Source organism: Canis lupus, chromosome 21 (assembly GCF_048164855.1).
Source record: "Canis lupus baileyi chromosome 21, mCanLup2.hap1, whole genome shotgun sequence".
NCBI classification, from domain to species: domain Eukaryota; kingdom Metazoa; phylum Chordata; class Mammalia; order Carnivora; family Canidae; genus Canis; species Canis lupus.
The window spans coordinates 20,686,156-20,706,344 of NC_132858.1; the positions used below are offsets into that span (position 1 = coordinate 20,686,156).

The window sequence follows — 20,189 nt, forward strand, 5'->3', positions numbered from 1 at the left end:
TAACACATTTCTAATTAATGAAATGATAAGAATTATTTCTTTAAGAACTAGAGTAGGTATGAAAGTAACCGTTGGTTTAGAATGATACTCTAACATGAAAACAAAATTTGTAACACCACACTATAAGGTTAAAAAGAAAATAGTATAATAAAGGAAATACAAAGGCTTTGGCATGGTTTTTACAATCAACAATGGTTAATTTTGATATGTAGTTGTGAACAACTTCAAAACACTTAAGTTTAAAACTCTTGCAAGCACTTTTAATTGATTAGGAATGAATTCTAGATGCACAAAATGATTGGACTGTGAACAGTAATACAACTATATCTAAGAACAATTAATTTTTGCTGGCCAAAAAAGAAAGGTATGATTGCATGAAAATGTGTATAAAACATCTATAGAGTATTCTTGTCAAATATAAATGAAATTAACTTTATTATAGAAATCATTCTGAGGATTTCTAGGGAAGACAAATACTTACATTTTGACATAAAACAAATTGGATTTTATCGAAGACACACTCTACCTTTTAGCTATCAACTTTTTTCTTCCTTGAATTTATATCTTACCCTTTTTTGCACATAAACTTCATCTGTTAACAACCTTTGGAAAACCAACAGATAATTCTTACATAAATCTAGTGCATGTTGTTCCAGGTTTAATTATATGCAAAGGAATGATACAAACTTGGAACATCAGTCCATAAACTATGAACAGACGGGTAGAAGTATTTGATATATCTTGATAAAACTCTTCAATTCGTGGCAAAGCTTGTTGATCATGGTTTCCTTTTTTTTTTTTTTTTTTTTTTTTTTCTTAACAACTTCATGACCAACACAGATCAAGCATCCATCCAGTCTAGGTTGTTCTTTTTTCCATAACATACAAATGCCCATTTACAAATAATACACCAAAATGAATAAAAGTTTGGATACCAAAATGAAGATTTGTTCCAAGTGATATCGTGCCTTCTGGATACAAAGGTCCTTGTTTCAAGTCCATTCCCCAGTGGTACAACACAGGACACAACTGCAGAACTGAAGTGCTTCTAACAGCCATTTTTCTTTCCGTCCTGAACGCCCAACTGTGGTGTCCACACAGTCACTGACTGAATTAACACAATATAGCCTTTTTTACTTTTTTTTTTCTTTTTTTTTCCTTTTTTTTTTTTTTTTTTTTTTTTACTGTAATCTTGGCCAATACTGAGACATATCAGGTTCACTTCCAGGAACTTGAACTGGAACTGACACACCAGGGGAAATGAGTCCTAGAAGTGGATGAAAGAAATAGCCATGTAGAAATTCCCTTTGAGAGACAAGCATGGACTATGAACTTATAGATTAAAAAAAAAAATCTCTAATACTTTCTAACATTCTGAAGGTATCTCCAAAAATACACCAACGGAGTAGCCCCTTCCGAAACCAGGTAACATGTTTACACATATCTATTCGATCCCAAGTCCTCCCATACAAAAGAGAGAAAAAACAAAACCAAAAAACCTCCATCTGTTTGGATGTTAGGAACTTCAGCAATAGAACTCTTTCTGGAAAGCCAATACAGTACTTCTTCGGTTGCAAGGAAAGGCACGGAGGAGCAGGGAGGGAGAGCAGTCTTCTGACAAGGCCCACCATCCGCTCACTCTGGGGCCCTCGCCGCTGAGCTTTGGCTAATAACCCCTCTCCAGAAAACTTACATTCTCAGGCCCTGCCTTCACATACAACTTCTATGACGAAATTCAGGAAAAACAACTTTGCTTGTTGTCTACCTGGTATCAAGTTACTAACTAGCTTGACTGAATTTCCCCCTCTTGATCAGTTTTCCCCCAGAGAACTAGCAGCAAAGAGTTAAAACACGCCATCACACGAAGCCAGGAGGTTTCTCTTAAGGTTAACTTTCAGTGGAGGGAGGTCCCCCCCTGGCAAAAGAAGCTGTAAAGGCCACCTCCGCGCCTCCCCGTGCGGCCCGCAGAGAAGGGCGGCTCACCTGTGGAAGTGGCGCCCGAGGTGCCCATTGGCTGACTGTTCATGTGGGTCTGCATATGGGGGGGCGTGTAGGTATCGTAACTCCGCCCGTTCACCGAAGGGCTGGTGGGCAGCATGCAGGAGTACGAGGAGGTCTGGCTGGGGACTGGGGGCTGAGAGAGAAAGGCAAACCAATAGTTACTGAGCAGCACGTCACACAGCCACATCCCCAGCCCCCCACCCCCACCCCTGGAGCTGTGCCAACCAGTCTGATCATTGAAGACGCCCTCGTATATTCAGTATGATAGTCTGATGATCGGGCCCCCAACCAGTCCTTCCACACTGCCCACCGCTAGGGTGAAGTTGCCTAAAAGGACTATACGTTCAGACAACTGTCTAGCCAGATGGTTGGCACTACCCATAAAATTAATACGGTTTTTGTCCACTTTCATCTTGGACCTCTGCTGGCATCTCCAGAGAAGCTAGAGCATGAGGACTTGCATTAAAACACACCTCCTCTCCTGCAAATCCAATCTATTTGGGAATCTACTGACCCCCAAATCCTGTATCTCAAGCTTTGGGCAGAGAACTGTGGGAAGAGTTCTCTATAAAGTAGGCTCAGAGTCCCTGGGAGCCTTTCATGGTTGGACTTATGGGATTAAAGATTCTTTAAAGAGGCAGATCAGTAATGATCTCAGATTAAAATGGTCAGAAGTGTCAGTAAACATCTAGCCCTCTCCTAAAAATTAGCTGTGACTTACTTATAGATCTAAAAGCCCAGTTTCGTTTTTTTTGGGTTTGTTTGTTTGTTTTTTATGATAGTCACAGAGAGAGAGAGAGAGAGAGAGAGAGAGAGGCAGAGACACAGGCAGAGGGAGAAGCAGGCTCCATGCACCGGGAGCCCGACATGGGATTCGATCCCGGGTCTCCAGGATCGCGCCCTGGGCCAAAGGCAGGCGCCAAACCGCTGCGCCACCCAGGGATCCCCCCAGTTTCGGTTTTATCCGTAAACTACCCTCTAAGTGTCTGGACTGGGGACATTAAAGAGGTTTCTAATTCACTTTCTCCTAGGTGAATAAGAGATACACAGAGCTGAGACAAAAATCCCTCAGGAGCTCACACGGAGCTATGCCAGGCCAGCAAGATTGGGAGGAATTAATAGAAACCTAATGCCAGGAAGAAGGGAGATGATAGCACTACTCTGTTCTGCAAACTGCAGAAATGTTGAACTTTTCAAGATTCACCATCTCAGAAAGGGGGACACACTAGAGAAGGTTCAGAGGAAGACACCTACCCTTTGCAAAATGGTCGAAGATTTTGGTTAACAGGATGAACTGATGGACAGACAGACCAGCACCGCCCCCCAAATCCAAAATTCAGAAAGTACATTTTCTCTGAAAGGTGGAATTACTAATAACTTTTTCATTTTCTTACGTTTTATTTTTAGATAAGTTGTGTAACTTTCAAAAGTTAGCATCTGAAATAGATGGACCCCACACCAGTCTATAGGTGGAAACGACCTTAGTAGAGCGGCAGCACCTATGTAACTGCTTCTAAGTGTTTTCTCACATACAAATTTTGTTGTCTTGGCAGAAACCAAGATGCTGCCATAATTTGCAAGACCAAACAAGACATTCAGTTGCCTTATTCTAGTCAGAGGACGACTGTGAACATCAGGTTCAAAGAGGCAAGCAGGCCTTTGGGGCCCTGCCAGTATTTCAGCTTGCATTTGTTGCTAATTCCGAAAATCATTTCCTGGAAGCAACCTGGCTTCTGGAAAATTCCAAAGCAGTTGCAGGAACACCAACCAATGGGCCTTTAATTCCTTAACATATATTAGTTGATCTATGGCCATTAATATCCAGATGCAATAAAAATCAACATGTGAATAATTCCTCTGAAGTTGCTTCCCTAGCTGCTCCTATTTTAGTCTGAAGACTGTGAAACATCTATTTTTTGTTTCTTTGTTATCTGGAGTTTAAATTCGTCAAAAGACATTCAGTGGTGAGTAAACAGTCTGTGGAACCCCAGCACTGTTTCCAGCAGGGGCTCAGGCTGGCCAGTCTCCCACCATCCGGCACCTTCCAGGTACTGCACAAACAGGAGCCCTGGGAAAGTCACCATGGAAGGCCCTGCTTTATAGAAGGCCCACCAAAAGATCAGTTGTTTGTTTTTTTCCATCAAGAATCCATCCCCCTCCAAAGTTGTAGTCAACCCCACCTGCCTCGTGCAACTTCCATCAGAAAGGACTAGTAGCCCAGGACAGGGCCTTGCATGCAGAGGAGCTGACAAGCATTCTCCACAGAGCTGAGAGTAGAGGCAGTTTGTTAGACCAAGTGAAGAACATCAACACAGCCAGGCAGCCAGGAGTGCCACAGACGCATTACATCATTTATGTAATGACGTCACAAAGACACGCTAAACTTTTAGCAAATACCTCTATCCCTTTTCTTATTGTAAGATACAGAGAGAAAACTCATTGTTCTTCCCTATTAAAGTATATCCTACGATGCAAATATAAATCTTATTTCTGATCCTTTTCTCCTTCCTCCCTAGTTTATCACATATACTCTAAATAATATCCAAAATGCATACACCAGTTATGTATTCATTAATATGAACATATTAATAAAACCCAGATTTACGTATATCAACCCCTTACTATCCAATAATGTGCCAGCATTGTTTCTGCTTTCTGGTACAAATTTCACCGGTACCCAAAACACTCCCCATCCCCACCCAACATTATGAAGCTACCATTCTCTCTGAGCAAGAGGCGGATTAACTTGGTTTTTATGGGTTTTTTCAGAGCATGCATCAGTCAATCCATCAATCCAGCTCAAAGACTGGACTGAGTGTTAAAACTTGACTGGTGAGGCCAATCACCGCAGTGAGAAAGGCTCCCGAGGGCGTATGCATGGCCAGTGAGGTCTGCAGGCCCTGACCCACTCCTCGCTTCTCCGGGGCCGTTCCACAGCCAGCCAGGGGCCTCACTTACTTGCATAGGCAGGTTATTCGCCATGGTGAAGCTGGGCATGGGCGGCAGAGCGCTGTACGTGTTTGTGAGGGCTGTGTCTGTCCGGCCCAACATGGAGCCAGAGGTGAAGGAGGAAACTGCAGGAGAAGGACAGTACAGACAATCATGCTGAAAGTCCGAGCCAGGACAAATAGGTTAGACACATTTAGTAGGAGGAGAATGAATATGCAAATTACCAGGCGTGGTGGGTTGTGGGATAGGTTGGTAGACACTGGTGCTGAAACTACTGCTGATGGGGATGTGACTGGGTGTGTTGCTAGCCTGTCTTCTCTGGTTCCTCAGTTTTTCTTCTCTTCTCCATTTGGCCCTCCGATTAGAAAACCATACCTGGAAATCAGATGGAAGGGGTTAGGCCTTTGCCTACTCCCAGCTTAACCTCCCCCCTGGCACCTCCACCCCTCCCCACCCCCAGGACCAGTCCCCCAGGGGCAGCAAATCATTTAGCAGACTGAATCTTCTACTGTTTATATAAATGAATGGTGCTCCTCGGAAGCACCTTTGTCTCCAGAAAGGGCAAATGGTAGGAGTCACAAAGCATGACACCACGTGGTCCCTGGGTACCTGTATTCTTGCTTCAGGTAGATCGATTTTGGCCGCTAGTCTTTCTCGGGCAAACACATCTGGATAATGGGTTCTCTCAAACTCTGAAAGAGTAAGTTGAGTTTTCCGTGTTGCGCCAGAACGACACAAAATGTGTCAACCAAGCCCTAGATCAAGCTGGTTCCCACCTCCCCATTTCTGTCACCTCCAACCAATCCCCTTACAAATGCTACTAGTCCAGGCATTGACTGATGCTTGAAAGAGCTATCCCACTCGAACCAAGTTAAATTTTCTTTGGAATGACATTCATTCGAGGACCCTGCAGTGGCCTGAATGAGCCAAATCATCATTTTTTTTCTTTATGAGAAGTCAGACTCTCACTCTTTGAATTACTGGTACATGAAAAGAAGAAAGAAAACACACACACACACTGAAAAGATGCCCAGGAAAAAAAAGAAAGAAAGAAAAAAGAAAAACCTTTTCAGTTCTCTATGCAAAGGGCCCTGGCTAAATATAGCTCTTTGTACCGAAGATGTGGCATTTAGTTTGATTTACTGCTTCTCTACTTTGAAAAACTCCATCACCTTTCTCCAGGGCTTCAATTTGCTCTTGGGTAAAGGATGTTCTATTTCTCTGCAGCTTCCGCTTCAGCTGAAGTCGCATTTGGGCCTCATCTGAATCTTCTCCGTTGGAACTGATGGAGTTGGTATTCTCTCCCCCTCCTTCCTGTTGCTGGCAGCCATCTGGAACAAAAAGAATAGGACAGTAAGAGAAATCTGGAATAACTTGGAGCCTCCCAAAGAGGCCTGGGAATAGCCCTACAGTCCAAGAGCACAGTGCATCCTGACAGTCTCACCAAGACATCCTCTGGGTCACTCGGCGTCAGCCTTCTCCTAATAAAAGGCATTAGTGACATCCGTTACCTCTCTCTCTCTCTCTCTTTTTTTTTTTTTATCAAGTTTTTACGTTTTTATGTTTTTGTCAGGAAGAGACTTACAACATAGACGTTACAGAGTGGCAGATCTTTGAATAACAAGCGCTGAAGTTTCCAATTAAAATGGCCTTTGATAACTAACCTTGAGTCCCGAATGCCCCGCTCAGTCCCCGTTCCCCACAGAATTTATTTACCTATAGCTCTGTTGGGAAAATAGAAGAATGATGTTCAAGATTTCAGCTGATCCATAATCAGTAATTCCTATCTAATCAATTAGATGTTGATAGGTTTGTAGAAAATGCTATTAAGAAACCAAACCAAGCTTGTAATCTTTTTAAAAAAATATTTATCTAGTTTTTATTTGAATTCTGCACAGTCAATTTCATTTTAAAGGTTGTGAATTTAGAAATGCTCGCATTGTTCTGCAGTTTTATTCAACTATTGTATGAGTGCGCTTTGCCTTGACACCTATTACGAGCACAGCTGTAATTATATCATCACCAAGAACAGGCTATAATTGCTGAAAATGGAATTTTATATTTAGATAAAAGGACTGTCCATTCTTTGTAATGTGTTGCACCAGAGAAAAGTAAGATTTCTTTTAAATTTTTAACGTGTAATTTTAAAAAAGAAATAGTAGAGAGTTCACTAACTAGCTAAATATGCTATGCTGCAGCTGAATCCTTGGCATATCATTTAAGTGGTACATTTTTAATTAGGGCATTTCCACCACTTTTAATGTAATTTCTATCATTAAACAGGGGAAAGTTTTATTGTTTTCCCTTGCTGCTTGGAGGGCAAGATGCACACTTGGGCTAGCTGTATCTCGCCTTGCCTCCTGCTCCTGAGGCCACAGCCTGGAGGACTCAGCCCTCTCTAGGCCTCCAGGGCCACTGCAAGCTGGGTCCGAAGTCTTGGGTCCTGAGGCCCCCAAGGGATACCAACAGGGGCTGCCCACCCCCCATCCTAGAAATTTGGCCATTTGGGGGCGGGGAGGGGCCTCTAGGGGCGCCTTGGTGGGAATCGACTTGGCCAGGAATATCATTTATAACCAGGAGACAATAGGCAGCGCCTTCAAAGAGTTCAGGGAATTGTGACAGGATCTAGTGGGATCTTTTCAGGAACTTTGAAATGTTTTAAAACCCCAACTTTCTCCCCCATTTAAACAGGCGGATTCATCGGCACTGGCCACCATATGGGCCCTTGGAGATCTATTGAGATGACCACCAACACTTGAATAGCGAGGGGCTGCTTTTCAGCGCCGCACAATGCCCGGCGAGTAAGGGAAACTATTAAACTCCTGGGGCAGGAGCGTTGGCAAACTTTCGTGGGCAGAATTTTGAGGCCACAATGAGCGCGGACAACAAAAGGATTCTCTTGAGGCGTGCAGCGGGCCACATTGTGTTACAAGAAGCCCAGTCAACAGACTTTTCAGTGAAGTGTGTTAACCCCTCTGCTCTGCTATCATTAATCACTGTCCGAAGAGCAGGCGCCTCAATGCTATTTAGGGCGCTTGGCTGGGGGGATAGAGGGTGGATGGGGGGCCAGGGCAGGGGGTGGGGGGAGGCAGGGAAAGTGGATGGGGACCGGGGCGGGCTGGTGTGGGAGGGGCGGACGGGGAAGGCCGAGAGGATGGAGACCAGGTCTGGGGTGAAGAGGGAAGCAGGGAGGGAGGATGCGGGGACCCTGACGGGGCGGGTTGGAGAGGAGGAGGGAGGGGGCGGAAAAAAGATGGAGGAAGAAAGAGGGCTTCAAAGAGATAGAGACCAGAAAGGTAGAAGAAGGACAGGAAAAAAGTGCTGAGAGGAAAAAGACGCCAAAGGGTCTAAGGAGACAGGGAGAGAAAGGAGAAAAGGAAGACAAGGGAGAGAGAGTCCCTAAACAGGCAGGCTCTACTCTAGGTCCTCCAGCGCTACTTCAGAGACCTGGTGAGTTAGGAGAGGGCTACTTGGCTGAGGGAGACACTCAGTGTGTGGGCACAAGTGTCTGCACTAATTTCCTGCCCCAAGTTTCCAGGTGACTTTCCAAAGTGGAAAGAAAGAAGAGCCCCCTTCCCCCACTTTATTTTGAGATTTGGTGGACGAGAAGGACTTTAGAAATAGCCCTTGGGGGCCAGTTAACTAGAAGTGAGGCCTGTGGGTTATTGCTTTTGGAAAACACAAAAATCTCAGACCATCTTATGTTCAGAGACAGGGGTGCTCAGGGGAACACAGCCCTCTCTTGGGTTGGGGGGTACTCGTGCCTGCCAGGTCACTCATGCCCACCCCAGTGCCTTCTCTGGCATATCTGATCTCACCAGTTAAACAAAGCTACCCAGGTCACCACCTCCCTAGAAGACCCCTGCAAATAACATTCTCTGCTCTCCTTTCTGACATTTTCCCAATTTTAAAACTTGGGAGATTTGCACGCTCTCCTGCCCCTGGCTCCCAGCCCTCACCCCCCAATCTCTCTCTGTGTCTCACTGTCTCTTATACACCAACCAAGGCTCAGACGTGGCTCTCACTGGACACCTGACATTTAGGGGGTCAATGGGATAGAGAGCCCTTTGGAGCGGGGGGGAATTAGAGGCCCATCAGGGGAAACCTGAGCCCGCAGGATCCCTCCAAACCCCACAGGGCGGGCGAGCCCCCGCTCCAAGTTTGTCTGCTACTTTCCAAGTAGCAACTGTTGGCAGCCAGGCACTGAAGGAGAGGTCACTCTCTAGGACTGGGTGCCCTTTTCTTTTTCTTTTTTTTCCCCCTTTAGTGGATTTACCTTCCACTCTTAAGGCTTTTAAGAAAATCACACTAAAAGTTGGACAATTCTCGAATTCTCCGTATGATGAACCTAAGTGGCAGACAATTAAGATATCTTCTTTAAAAGGCAACCCCCTCGGAGCGCGCAGAGAAGGGGCCTTCAAGGGGCGCCGTCCACCTTCCAGCCTAATCCGTGAGAAGGCGAGTGAAAGCGCCTCCCATTATCACAGCCCCAGGACCATCTGACGCTGGGGATAGGATTTGTTTCCTGGAAGAAGGAGAGGAGGGAGAGAGAGAGAGAGGCAGAGAGAGGGAGAGAAGAAGGAAAAAAAAAAAAAGACGCTGGGAAATAAAATCATTCCTTAGTTTCTTAGTGTCTTAATCAGTGAGGCGGAAAACAAGCAAGAAAAGATAGCAACCCGGTTGCGGCACCTTCTCAGCTCGGGAGCGCGGATCAAAACATTGTAGCATCTGTTGAAAAGAGCCTGACTAAATCCTATAGAGGGCCTGGGTATTATGGGGGTGGGGGTGGGGGTGGGGGTGGGGGAGGAGATAAGAAAAAGTGTCTCCGTGATCCCTAAAACCAGCAAACCGCCGGAGAATTGGGGCTGGATAGAGTTGTCTCTTGTTGTCAGGCCGCGCCGTCACGACTTCATTCGCCGCCGCATGGCGTTGATCAGATGGAAACCGTATTTGTCTCCCTCTGAGACCTAACCTCGCCTTATGCTTTCGGAGTAATGGACTCTTTAAAGCCCCCAGACGGCTCCCCGGGCGGGCCGGGGGGGAGGGGGCGGTGGACAGGAGGAGGGGGAGGGGGGGTCGGGGCGCCCAGGGGCCTGCGGGCTCCCGGGCTGCACCTGCACCTGCACCTGCCCCTGCGCGCCCCCCGCGCCCCCGCGCGCCCCGCGCCCCGCACCCCGGTTCCTGCGGGCGCGTCCGCGTTCTCCGGCCCGTCGGCGCCTAGAAGTTCCAAGCTCCTGGATGAGCGCCACCTCCCGCCGCCACCAGCAGCACAGGGGCGCTGCTGCGCGGCCCTCGCTTCCCGCCCTCCAGCCGCCCGCGTCGGGCGCCGCCTCCGCTGGAGACCTGGGGCGCGGGGCGGGGTGGGGGGGGGCCGGTCTGCAGCCCCGGGCTGGCGTGCGGGCTCGGGGACGCCGGGGCGCGCGCCTCCTCCAGGCCCCCCGCCACCCTGAGCCCCGGCGCCCAGGGGGCCAGGCCGCGGAGGCCCCGGGGCTCAGCCCCCGCGGGGGAGGGCGCCCCGGGACCCCGGGCTGCAGGGGCTCGAGGCGCGCGCTGCCAACTTCGGGGTGGGGGTGCGCGTGGGGGGGCCCGGCGTGCGCACGCGGGAATCCCACGGCTTCCGAGGTCAGGGAGGGCGTGCGGCCCCGCGCTCCGTCACGCCGGGTCCCGTCCGCGACCCCGCGGCCCGGCGAGGCCGCGCATCCCCGGGTGTGCCCGCTGCACCCCGGAGGCCGCGGGGTCGGGCCGGCGGGGTCGCCCGGGGGAGCCGGGGGCCCGCGCATCGGGAGGGAGGCCTCGGCCGGGCCTGCGGCCGCGCGGGCAGCCGCGGAGCCAGCGCCTCGCTCCCTATCTTCCCAGTGTCCGTCCTATATTGTTTCCTGCTCTTAAAACTGACATGTCTAATTGGCAATTGGTGCCGAATCGTGTCCAGAGGTCTCTTGTGGAACATTTCTACAGCTGTCTCCTTCAACTAGACGCTTATTCATGTCGCCTTAATGAGAAACAAAACGTTCTCTAATGAGCAATTACAGAGCGACAGGATTGTTCCCATAACAAATTCTTGCGAGTGACAGAAGCATCCTTTGTACCAGATATTTCGCATACTGTTACCGATTTTCCCTTCTCGGGCCGGGCTCCGCGGAGGCGCGGGGCACGCGGAGCGGGGCCGGGAGCGCAGGGACCCCGGGCAGCCCCGACCGCGCCCCGCGCCCCGCGCCCCGCGCCGCCGCCCCCGGCCCGGAGCCCCCGGGCTGCGTCCTGCTCCGGGGACTGAGGCGCCACGTCCCATTATCCCGCATATTATCTCCTTGTCACAAGGACAACAAATACCGATTAATCTTCGGAGTAAACTGTTTCCTATTCTTGACCAAGCTACCTCGGGGTGTGCAGGGGAGGGGCAAGCCAACTGGCCCCACCCCACCCCCATCTGCTCCTCTTCCTCCATTCCTTCTCACGGATCCTGCGACCCTCCAGATTCCTTCTCTCCTCCCAGCTGCCACCACCCCCCCCCCGCCCTGCACCCCCAGGGAGCAGCTCCGGACACCCCGCAGGCCGGCTCACAGCATCCTCACCCCACCCTTCTGTGCAGTCACCACCCACACAGGGTGAGAACCGGGAGGGCCCAGAGGAGCGGAGGCAATGACCAGAGGTGACCAGAGGCTGTTTGAGTTGGGAGACCACCACTTCCAATTGCCCTATCCTGTACCCCGCCCCGCATCTCGCTGCCCGCCCTTTCTTATGCACCCTACTCATAGTCACATAATTTGTCAATTACGGCAAAAAGCAAAACGATACAATTATGTTTACCTCGCAGGCTGTCAGTGTGTTAACTTGTCACACACTTCTACAGCAAGGGGGCTCTGCGTGCATTTTAATGGCAAATTTGAATAGGGCACCACTCAGCTGACTTCTTACACACGCATATTCCTGCCCATGATATACGTGGGCACACGCACCAGCAACATTCTTACTACTCCTGACCCACGCAACCCTCAAATTCGAAGGCCAACGAGATAGTTCGACAAATACTACCCTCACACGGGGTAAGTCCACGTGTCCCGAGCCTCTAGACAGTCCCTCCGCTACACTCTTCAAGCACAGAAGTGAGGAAGAGGGGGAAAAGTTGGGGGAGAAGATGGGCCAGTGGCTGCCTATATGGAGAGTTTCAAGAGTGGGTGCTCAGGTTTTTACCTTGCGTAGGTTGCCCTGGCACAGAAGTCCCCGGATACCAACCGGGGCGGGTGCCCCAGCTTCCGGTCTGCCCGTTCAACATCCTTAGTTTATCATACATGCCGTCTGCGCCCATCTGTTGCTTTTCGCTAGCCAGGTTGCGAAGAACTCTGTTTATTGATGACACCTGCAAATCAAACCAAAATCAAACCAAATGGTAGCGTCTCCCGAAGGCAGTCCCCTATCTTCCGTCCCCATCTCAGCACACCCACTCTCTTAAAGAACAACCTTGAACACGTCAAAAACAAACAAACAAACAAGCTCCCAGCCATCCTGGGACAGTGGGTGGATTTGCAGAGACATTTTGGACAGAATGACAGCCATCACTTGGGGCGTGGAAACGGAGTTGGGCAGAGAATGCGCGATGGAGAGGGCATTTCCTTCACGGCTGCTGGCTGTCTGTGCTGACCTAATCTTTGTTCAAAGATTTCCTCAAAAAAGACTTAGACTTGCTTTAGAGCCTTCTTTCACTTTGTTTTAAATTAGGGCAAAAGTGGATGTTTGACACCTGAAGGAAGGTTCAGGCAGTCTGAGTTGGAGGAGGTTAGAATTTGGTTTTCGTTTTCCTTTTCCTTCTTGATTCAAGTGCCTTTCCCTGAGCGCCTCCACCCTCTACTTTGCAGCATGCAAATAAGGTGAACAGCTCCCCACACTTGACTCCCATTTTCCAGAAGGTCAAAAAAAAAAAAAAAAAAGGTCAGTGTTTTCCTCTCAACACCCCCAGCTACAGAGGTGACCTAAGTGGAGCAGGGAGGAGACAGAGACAGAATGACACTGGTAGGGAGGAGGAGGGGAGGCAGGTGTAAGGAGAGAGGAAAGAGCATGGGGCTTAGGGCAGGGAGGGGGAATGTTCTCGGTGAACTTACACTTGGTATGTTATCGTTGGTACAGACCCCCTCGGACAGTAATCTGTCTCGGATTTCCCAAGCAAAGATGGACGGGCACTCCCGCTTATACTGGGCTATTTTGCTTACAACTTCTGGAGTCGCTACTCTCGGTTTACTACCACCGATTGCCCTGGGTCTGATGGAGCCAGTCTCGTAATACCTGCCCAGAATTTTACTCACACATCCGTTGGACACCTGCATAGGGGAAGTGGACAGAAAACCACATTATTAATAATTTCAAGACAAAAATAAAATTGTTTAAGTATGCATTAAACAATGACAAGCTTACGTTTTGATTGTCCAGCACTTGGACTTTTGCATCTGCATGGGTCTATAACACAAAAATATACCTTCAATGGTATGAGAACTTACTGTAGAGAGCTTTTTTTTCTTAAAATTACATTTGTAGCCCTAAAAACTACAAATATGATGATACTTTCAAACAGTTTGAACTAAAAAAAAAACTAAATTTTTTTTAAAAAACTGTTTTCTTAAACATTGCCTGAAGATGCATCAAAACGAAGTCAGACTCATTTCTTTGTGCTGACCTTGCTGAAAGTAGTGTTCTATTTTAATGAGCAAAGGAGGAAAATAAACTAAAATGTTACTTATTTTCCTTTAAAAATATGCCCAGTTGAGCAAATGTGAGTTAGGTGGGGAGGTAAATAGCACTTGCCTTTTAAAATCAATATATATTCTTCATGATTATGAAGAATGCAAACAAATATCTCAGAATCTGAGGTGAGCATGGGATGAGGGAGAGGGGAATGAAATTATGCTGGTTTATACAACTCAGCTTATTATAGTTCATACGCTGTTACCACAATTCATGTTTTTACCAAATGAAACGAGAAAGGTGTTTGATTTTTTTTTTTAATTCACACGCACATTTTTTTTTTCTTAAGCAGAGGAGTTATCTTATGTGACTGACCCAGGTTGAAAGAGATAGGGAAGGATGTTGGAAGGAAAGGGGAAAGCGGGGATGGCGGGGGAGTGGGGTAGGGATGGGGTGGGGTGGGTGAGGGGGTCCGTAATTAGCAGCGTTTACAGTAAGAAATGAAGAGAGGGCGTTGAGAGTGGAGGGCCGCGGGGGCGGCGAGTGGGGCGGCGCCGGGAGGATCACCTGCAGAATTCGGGAAATGTCGCACGGCCGGGCCCCGCTGTGAGCTAGCTCTACGATCTTCTGCCGGGTGGAGTCCGGCAGTGGCCGCCCGTTGACAAAGACACCACCGAGCTGATTCACTCCGCTGTGACCTGAGGAAAAGGGAGAGGAGAGGAGAGGAGAGCAGAGCAAGGGGGAGAGGAGAGGAAGAGGAGTACAGAGAAAGAGGAGGAAGAGGAAGGAGCAGAAGAGGAAGAGAAGACAACCACAATGCATCCTCAGCTCCCTGCCAGCCCATGCCAACCTCAGCAATTGGGTCCCTGCTATCGATCAAAAACGACAACGGGACCACACGACCATGCGGGGCATCGGGCAGCCCAGCCCCACACAGCCGCGCTCCTGCCCACTGGACTGCAGAAGCGCCAAACAGACACATGCCTAAGACCAAGAAGGCACGCACCTCACTACCGCTATCACTCCTGCTGTGCCCCGGCCCAGGTGCCCCTCTTCACAGACACCCCAGCCAGCCTCTGAACCCATAAAGTGCAAACCGTCTCTCAGAAAATATCCTCCCAAAGATCCTCTCCGAATGTCACGGCAAAAATGTGGGTTCCACAGAACCCACACCCAATCTCTAAGGTCTCTGGATTGTGGGAACCGTGATAGCAAACCCTACAGCTCTTCAGCGTTCCCTTGGACTCCAGAGTCCAGAAACGTTTGCTGTCACCCTCCAAACTTTGGCGAAGGCACAAGCAGCAGAGTTTTAAAAAAATAAATATATATATTATGATATATTATATATATATACACATATAATATGATATATATAAAGAGATGGGAAGGGAGTAGAGAAGAACCAGGGCAGCACATCTGTGGCAGGTGAACCCCAACCTGCGCATCCAGTACAGGCGTGAGGGTCGGAGCCCCAGATCGGCTCCAAACACAAAGTAGTCCAGCTTGCAGCAGTGGGGCCAAGAGCCTGGAGTCCATTGCACCGGCCAGAGCTCGCTTTACTTCCGCTGCTAAACTCGGCCTTCCACCCAGCCAACCACAGATATTAGCAAAAAGCGAAAAGAAAAAGAAAGGAGCACACCACAGAGTCTTCTATCCCTCCTTTATCTTGTTATTCTCACCACCTCACCCCCATTGTCTAATCTTAGAGAATAGAGAAAGGGACTTAGCACCCCTCTGCAGCCCCCTCCCCAGAAACCACAGGCACACAAATAAAGCCAATTGCCAATTTCCACTTCCTTAAAAATCTCCAACCTGCAGCCCCGACTCTAGAGAGCAGCCCTTCCAGGAGAAGACGTGGCTTCCTGCTCAGCTCCCTTCTCTCTCTCCTCTCCTCTTCTCTCTTCTCCTCGGAGCCTCTGATAAATTGACTCCAGGAGCCTGAGCTTCTTAGCAATAAATAAGCTCCAAATATAGAAGAGGGGGGAAAATATGATGAGCCTCTCTGACATTTGTCTTTAAAATAAAACTAGCTGCACGTCAAGTTTGAGCTTAATTTCTGGAAATAGGCAGAAGTCGCTCCGGATCATGCATGGAAGGCTAATTGAAAAGATCAGTCGGGGCGCTTGTGGCAGCCTTGTCACTTTGTGACAGTGCTCCGCTCGGGGAAATTGCATCGTCACGACAAACGGGACCGTGATAAAACGACCCTTTCCGTCCCTATTTGTAGATCACTCAGACGAGATTGAACTGCACTCGTTTCCCCTTCGAGGGGAGCCGCGTTTTCAGGGTAGCCGAAGGCTTGGGGCAGAGCGGGGGGGCCCTCACCGGAGGGGGGGTGGGGGGTGCAGAGCCTCAACTCGATGAGAAGTGACAGGCGTTTGGGGGATCTGGGCTCCGACCGGCCCAGAGAGAGCGGGGACATCGCGGGGACACTGCTTCTCCTACAGAGCGAGGCCTAGTCCCCGCTTCCGGTTTCTCCTAAGTTCCCTTTATTGCTTCCCTTTGCCTCCCAAGACTGATCTACGGCTCCAGCTGCTGGCGTCTTCCCTTTGGGCAAAGGGAGCCTTCCCGGAGAGAGGCTGTCCCCAGAGACGGACCGAAAGGCCTTCCAGGCTTCTCCCACCGCCTGGGCAATTCCCAGTCTACGGATGCCAAGGTGTGTGAGGCCGCCTCCGTCCTAGGCTTCCCTCCTTCTCCCCCCGTTGCCAAAAAGAACGAGCCGGCCACCTCCGAGCCACCGGGGGCGGGTGCTCGCCCAGGAGACGCCAGGGCCAGGTTGCCTCTGCCAGCATCGAAAAGGCAGCGAGGAAGCGCAGCTCTAAGTCCCCTTCAGAGGTTAAGCCTCAATCATTGTGTCCCTTCCCTAGGGACGCCTGGCGCTCTCGCCCAGTGGCGATGATTACGCGCCTAGAATTCGACCGCGAAGCATCTAATAGGAAAACATATGGTGTCAATTTGGATGCTCTGCGCCTCGCGCACACCCGGGAGCGAGCGGCACAAAGCCCCGCAGGCCGGCCCGCGACCCCGCGCCCCTCGGGGCCTGCCCGCCAGGCCGCGGCGGCCAACGCTGAGCGCTGCGCGGCCGGGCCGGAGCTGCCGGAGCCCACGCCGGAGCCGCGCTGCACGGGGACAGCCCAGCAGCCAGGAGAGGTGGGCCGAAGCCTTTGCCTCCCCACGGAGGGTCCCTCCCGGGCCTGGCCGGGTCTGCACAACGAAGCCAACGCTCGCCACCTTTGAGTGCTCTCAGCGCCTGGCGCCCCCCAACCGCGGGAGCACCTGGGGCGGCTGGCGCTCCCAGGGCACATGGATCGGACCCTGGAGGACCCCGAAGTCTGCAGGGCGGCAAGGGAAGGTTGCTAGAAGACAGGCTTTCCCGCACTCCTACCACAGCTGACCCCTGAAACTGCGCCCAGACTCTGCACCTCACAACCCGGGCCTAGTTTCGCTGCGTCTCCAGGCCCCAGGCCGGGGCTCCAGACCAGCCCTGCCGCATAGCAGCACCCACAGACTGAGCAGCTGGGTGGGCTGGGGCCCGAGGGGCCTGGGCAGAGAGAGGACGGAAGGCACTAGAGCCCGGGAACCAAAGGCTCTGTGGGCTTGGAACGAGCAGAACCCACACAGTTGCAGCCACCAGGGCAGGGCTTCTCCAGCTCCAGGGCGCGACACCCACTCTCTTCCCAGACTCAGTAAACCTGCTCTGGTCAGTAACAGCCCCAGGGGTCCAGTTTACCACCTCTACCCCCCCACCCACCCACACACACACCCCGCAGGCCAAGGTGCCCGTTCCCTCTGCCTTCTAGGCCCAAAGCTGGGGTGGGGAGGGGAGGAGCTGTCCTGAGAGTGACTGAGGGAGGGGAGCCCCCCACCCCGCCCGGATGGCGGAGACATTCAGTCTTGGCTAAACCCAAAGGGGCCTCCTTCTCCCCGCACAACTAGGAGAAGCCTCCGCCCCGCCCTGTTCAGCCCAGCCTCTCTCTGGGGTCAGAGCCCGGGCAGGGGCGGGGAGGGGGTGTGAGTTACAGGATTTGGGGGGGATGGGGTTTCTCTACCTCGGCTTCGCAAAGTCTAGCGGGCTGTTCCGAAGGGCTCAGCCCCTGTTCTTCCAGGAGCGAGAACAGCAGAGCAAACGTCCTCCCCTCTCGGGTTGCTGAGCACGAAGGGGGGGGCGGTGCGCAGCTGCCTCAGGTCTCCGGGCCTCTTCCCTCCAGCCGGACTGCCGGGCCAGCGTGGACACCCCGAACCTCTGCGCCCTCCCCTGACCCACCAGTCCGCGTGTCCCCAGCCCGAAGTCTGAGAAAGACCAGAGGCACTTACTGTTCTGCATGCTGGCGCTGGCTGGGGGCCGCGGGATCCCACGGGATTCGAATATGGGGCTCTGTTAGCAAAGAACATAGGCATTAATCCTGGGCCCACGCCAGGTAGGCCTACCTCTCAGCAGAGGATGACCTGCAGCCGGGGCAGGAGAAGGCCTTTCCTTGAGGAAGGGATCCACTCAGTCGCTTGGGGCCATCTGAGGGGCAACCACCTCTGCCCTCCAGAGCATGCAAAATCCACCCTTTGGGCTACAAATAAAATACTCCAGTATTCCCAAGCTGTTTTCCCCAAACCCCTTAGTAGTTAACTCTTGAATCAGGAGAAATGATCCAATTTTGATTTTTTTTTTCTTCTCCCATGTGAACAATGAAGAAGTATTCTGACTCTTTCAGGTTTGGGAGCCCAAAGCAGCGACTGCAGAACTTGCCTGAAATCTGGGATGTCTGTCCACTCTTACAATAAAAGGTCTCACACATCTGCGCACCCCTAGTTAAAGTCTTCCCCCTAAGACAAAACAAAAGGAGAGAAAGGTATGTCAAACTGTGGTTCAAAAGCACAGGCCCATGGACTCTCAGAGCCACACTCTCAGAAACAAAACAAAACAAAACAAAACAAAACAAAACAAAACATGCATCTAGGGCTCAAACTACCATAAAACCCTAAATCCCACAGTTACAAGCACATTTCCAGCCTCCTCTCTTGCAGAAGTCCCCACCTTTTAAAAGTGGCTGCTCTGGCCTGGCTTGGGAGAACTGGAGACTCTGACAAGTCAGGGAACCATTTTGCAAAAATATCCAGAACCAGTTAAAGGGAAAGGGAAGAACAAGAGACACAGTGGCGTTAGGAACAGAAGGCCAAAGACTAATGCCTGAAGTTTAGAGGGGAAGGGAGGGGTATCTCTAAACTTCAGGGTGCAGGCTGGGGCAGATCAGAGGGGCTGCAGAGCCCATACTCCTTCCTTAAGGAATTTCACCAGCCCAGTTCTCCCCAAGGGCCCCAGCACCCAACTCTCTGGTTACCCCCTTCATCTTCCACTCTCTCCCTCAAAGCTTCCCAGTCAGGCCCCCACTCCACCCACCTCCCAGCCTTCCTGGGACATTGAAAGTAGCGAGCCCAACTTTTCCCCCCCAAACCTCACTTATTGTGATTAACTTCTCTTTTGGTGTTTAGATCTTCCCCCCTTTTACTGTACTGTGACACACGCTGTCTACCTCGCCTCACTGCTTTAAAAAGTACGAACAGGAGGGGGTGAGCGTGGTCGACAAAGCCTACAGACAGCGAACAATGGCTTCTATTCTCCAGCTCTCCCCAAACCCAAAGAGCAAAACTGAGTCTCCCTAACCAGCAACACAGCTTCCAACCAAATGTACCAACAACCCACCAACTCACAAAGGGAAACAGAGGGACACTTCTAGCTTTGTAAATCCTGACCCACTGCGGGTCCCCCAAGGTTCGCCCTCCACCGCCCCCTCCCTGCCTTGCCCTAAAAAGAAGGTGGGGGGGGGAGAAAATAGAAAAGTAATTTCTTGTTATAAATATCTGGAGGTAATTGTGTTACTGGTGTGAGTTGTTAGGGGCTGTAAAAAGATACAACGGCACCGTGGGGAGCTCAATTGGGAAGAGAGAGTTACAATAAAGAACCTATTCAAGAGGTTTGCAAAAAAAAAAAAAAAAGGAGGTAAAATAATTAAATAGTCACAGCATTATTTCTCCGTTAAAAAAACCTAAAATATTCATTCTTTTTTTTTCTGTTTTGCTTATTGTGATTATTAATCTTGCCTGCCTACAAGCAAAGAATTCCAAGAAGCACATTTTTTTTTTTCCCTTCGAGGCCATTCATGGTCTAATTTATTAACTAGCTGGGAGGCAGCTTAAATCCATAAAAATAAACTTAAGAGGAAGAATTTTCCCAGCTTCCGAATGTGGCCTGGTAAATAGTGGAGACACCAGAGGGCTACCTAGCTACCTCTAGCTGGGTTGGCTCCCAGGGCCTTCCTCCTGTCTCTCGGCCCCCACAACCACAGTCAGATCCAGGATAGCCAGAAACCCCAACTTTCTTGAAGAATGTGCCTCCCCCAGCTCAAAGTGGGACTCTGAAACCACAAAGTAGTATAGCAGCCAGGGAGAGGGGACACGGAATTCTCCTAGAAGGGGTAAAACTTCCGAAACTCCACTCTGCAACCCGCACTGTACTCAACCACAACCGAACGCCCCCATCCTGGCCCATACATTCTTGAAGCCATTGGGGGGTGGGG

At 50.4% G+C, this 20,189-nt stretch overlaps 2 protein-coding genes across 5 annotated transcripts in view; one reads left to right on the forward strand and one right to left on the reverse strand.

The window, feature by feature from the left end:
- The window catches only part of ELP4 (elongator acetyltransferase complex subunit 4), a 252,787-nt gene extending 246,327 nt beyond the window's left edge, over positions 1 to 6,460 (forward strand). The window contains exon 11 of the transcript XR_012013944.1: positions 6,178 to 6,460. The gene's annotated coding sequence lies outside the window, so the exon portion shown is untranslated. The remainder of the gene's footprint in view (positions 1 to 6,177) is intronic.
- PAX6 (paired box 6) lies at positions 861 to 18,441 on the reverse strand. Of its 4 annotated transcripts, none has more exons than XM_072790987.1 (12): positions 18,362 to 18,441; positions 17,935 to 17,995; positions 14,188 to 14,318; positions 13,354 to 13,395; positions 13,245 to 13,259; positions 12,139 to 12,304; positions 6,123 to 6,281; positions 5,560 to 5,642; positions 5,175 to 5,325; positions 4,960 to 5,075; positions 1,984 to 2,134; positions 861 to 1,267 (listed from the first exon to the last, which is right to left on the reverse strand). In XM_072790987.1, exons 2-12 carry the CDS (start codon positions 17,942 to 17,944, stop codon positions 1,182 to 1,184), a joined length of 1,110 nt encoding a protein of 369 aa, XP_072647088.1. In that variant the 5' UTR covers positions 17,945 to 17,995; positions 18,362 to 18,441; the 3' UTR covers positions 861 to 1,181. The 4 variants fall into 4 exon arrangements, with proteins under 4 accessions (XP_072647088.1, XP_072647086.1, XP_072647089.1 ...); XM_072790985.1 differs by having other exon boundaries at positions 13,044 to 13,259; XM_072790988.1 differs by lacking the exon at positions 13,354 to 13,395.
- Positions 18,442 to 20,189: the final 1,748 nt, after the last annotated feature.

What these genes read in the sequence shown, in the direction of transcription:
- PAX6 (XM_072790985.1), bottom strand. An exon ending in CGAATAACCTGCCTATGCAA is followed by an intron (nt 2,135 to 4,959) that starts GTAAGTGAGGCC and finishes TTTCTCTCTCAG; the next exon opens with CCCCCAGTCCCCAGCCAGAC. An exon ending in CTCGGGCGCCACTTCCACAG is followed by an intron (nt 1,268 to 1,983) that starts GTGAGCCGCCCT and finishes ATCCACTTCTAG; the next exon opens with GACTCATTTCCCCTGGTGTG.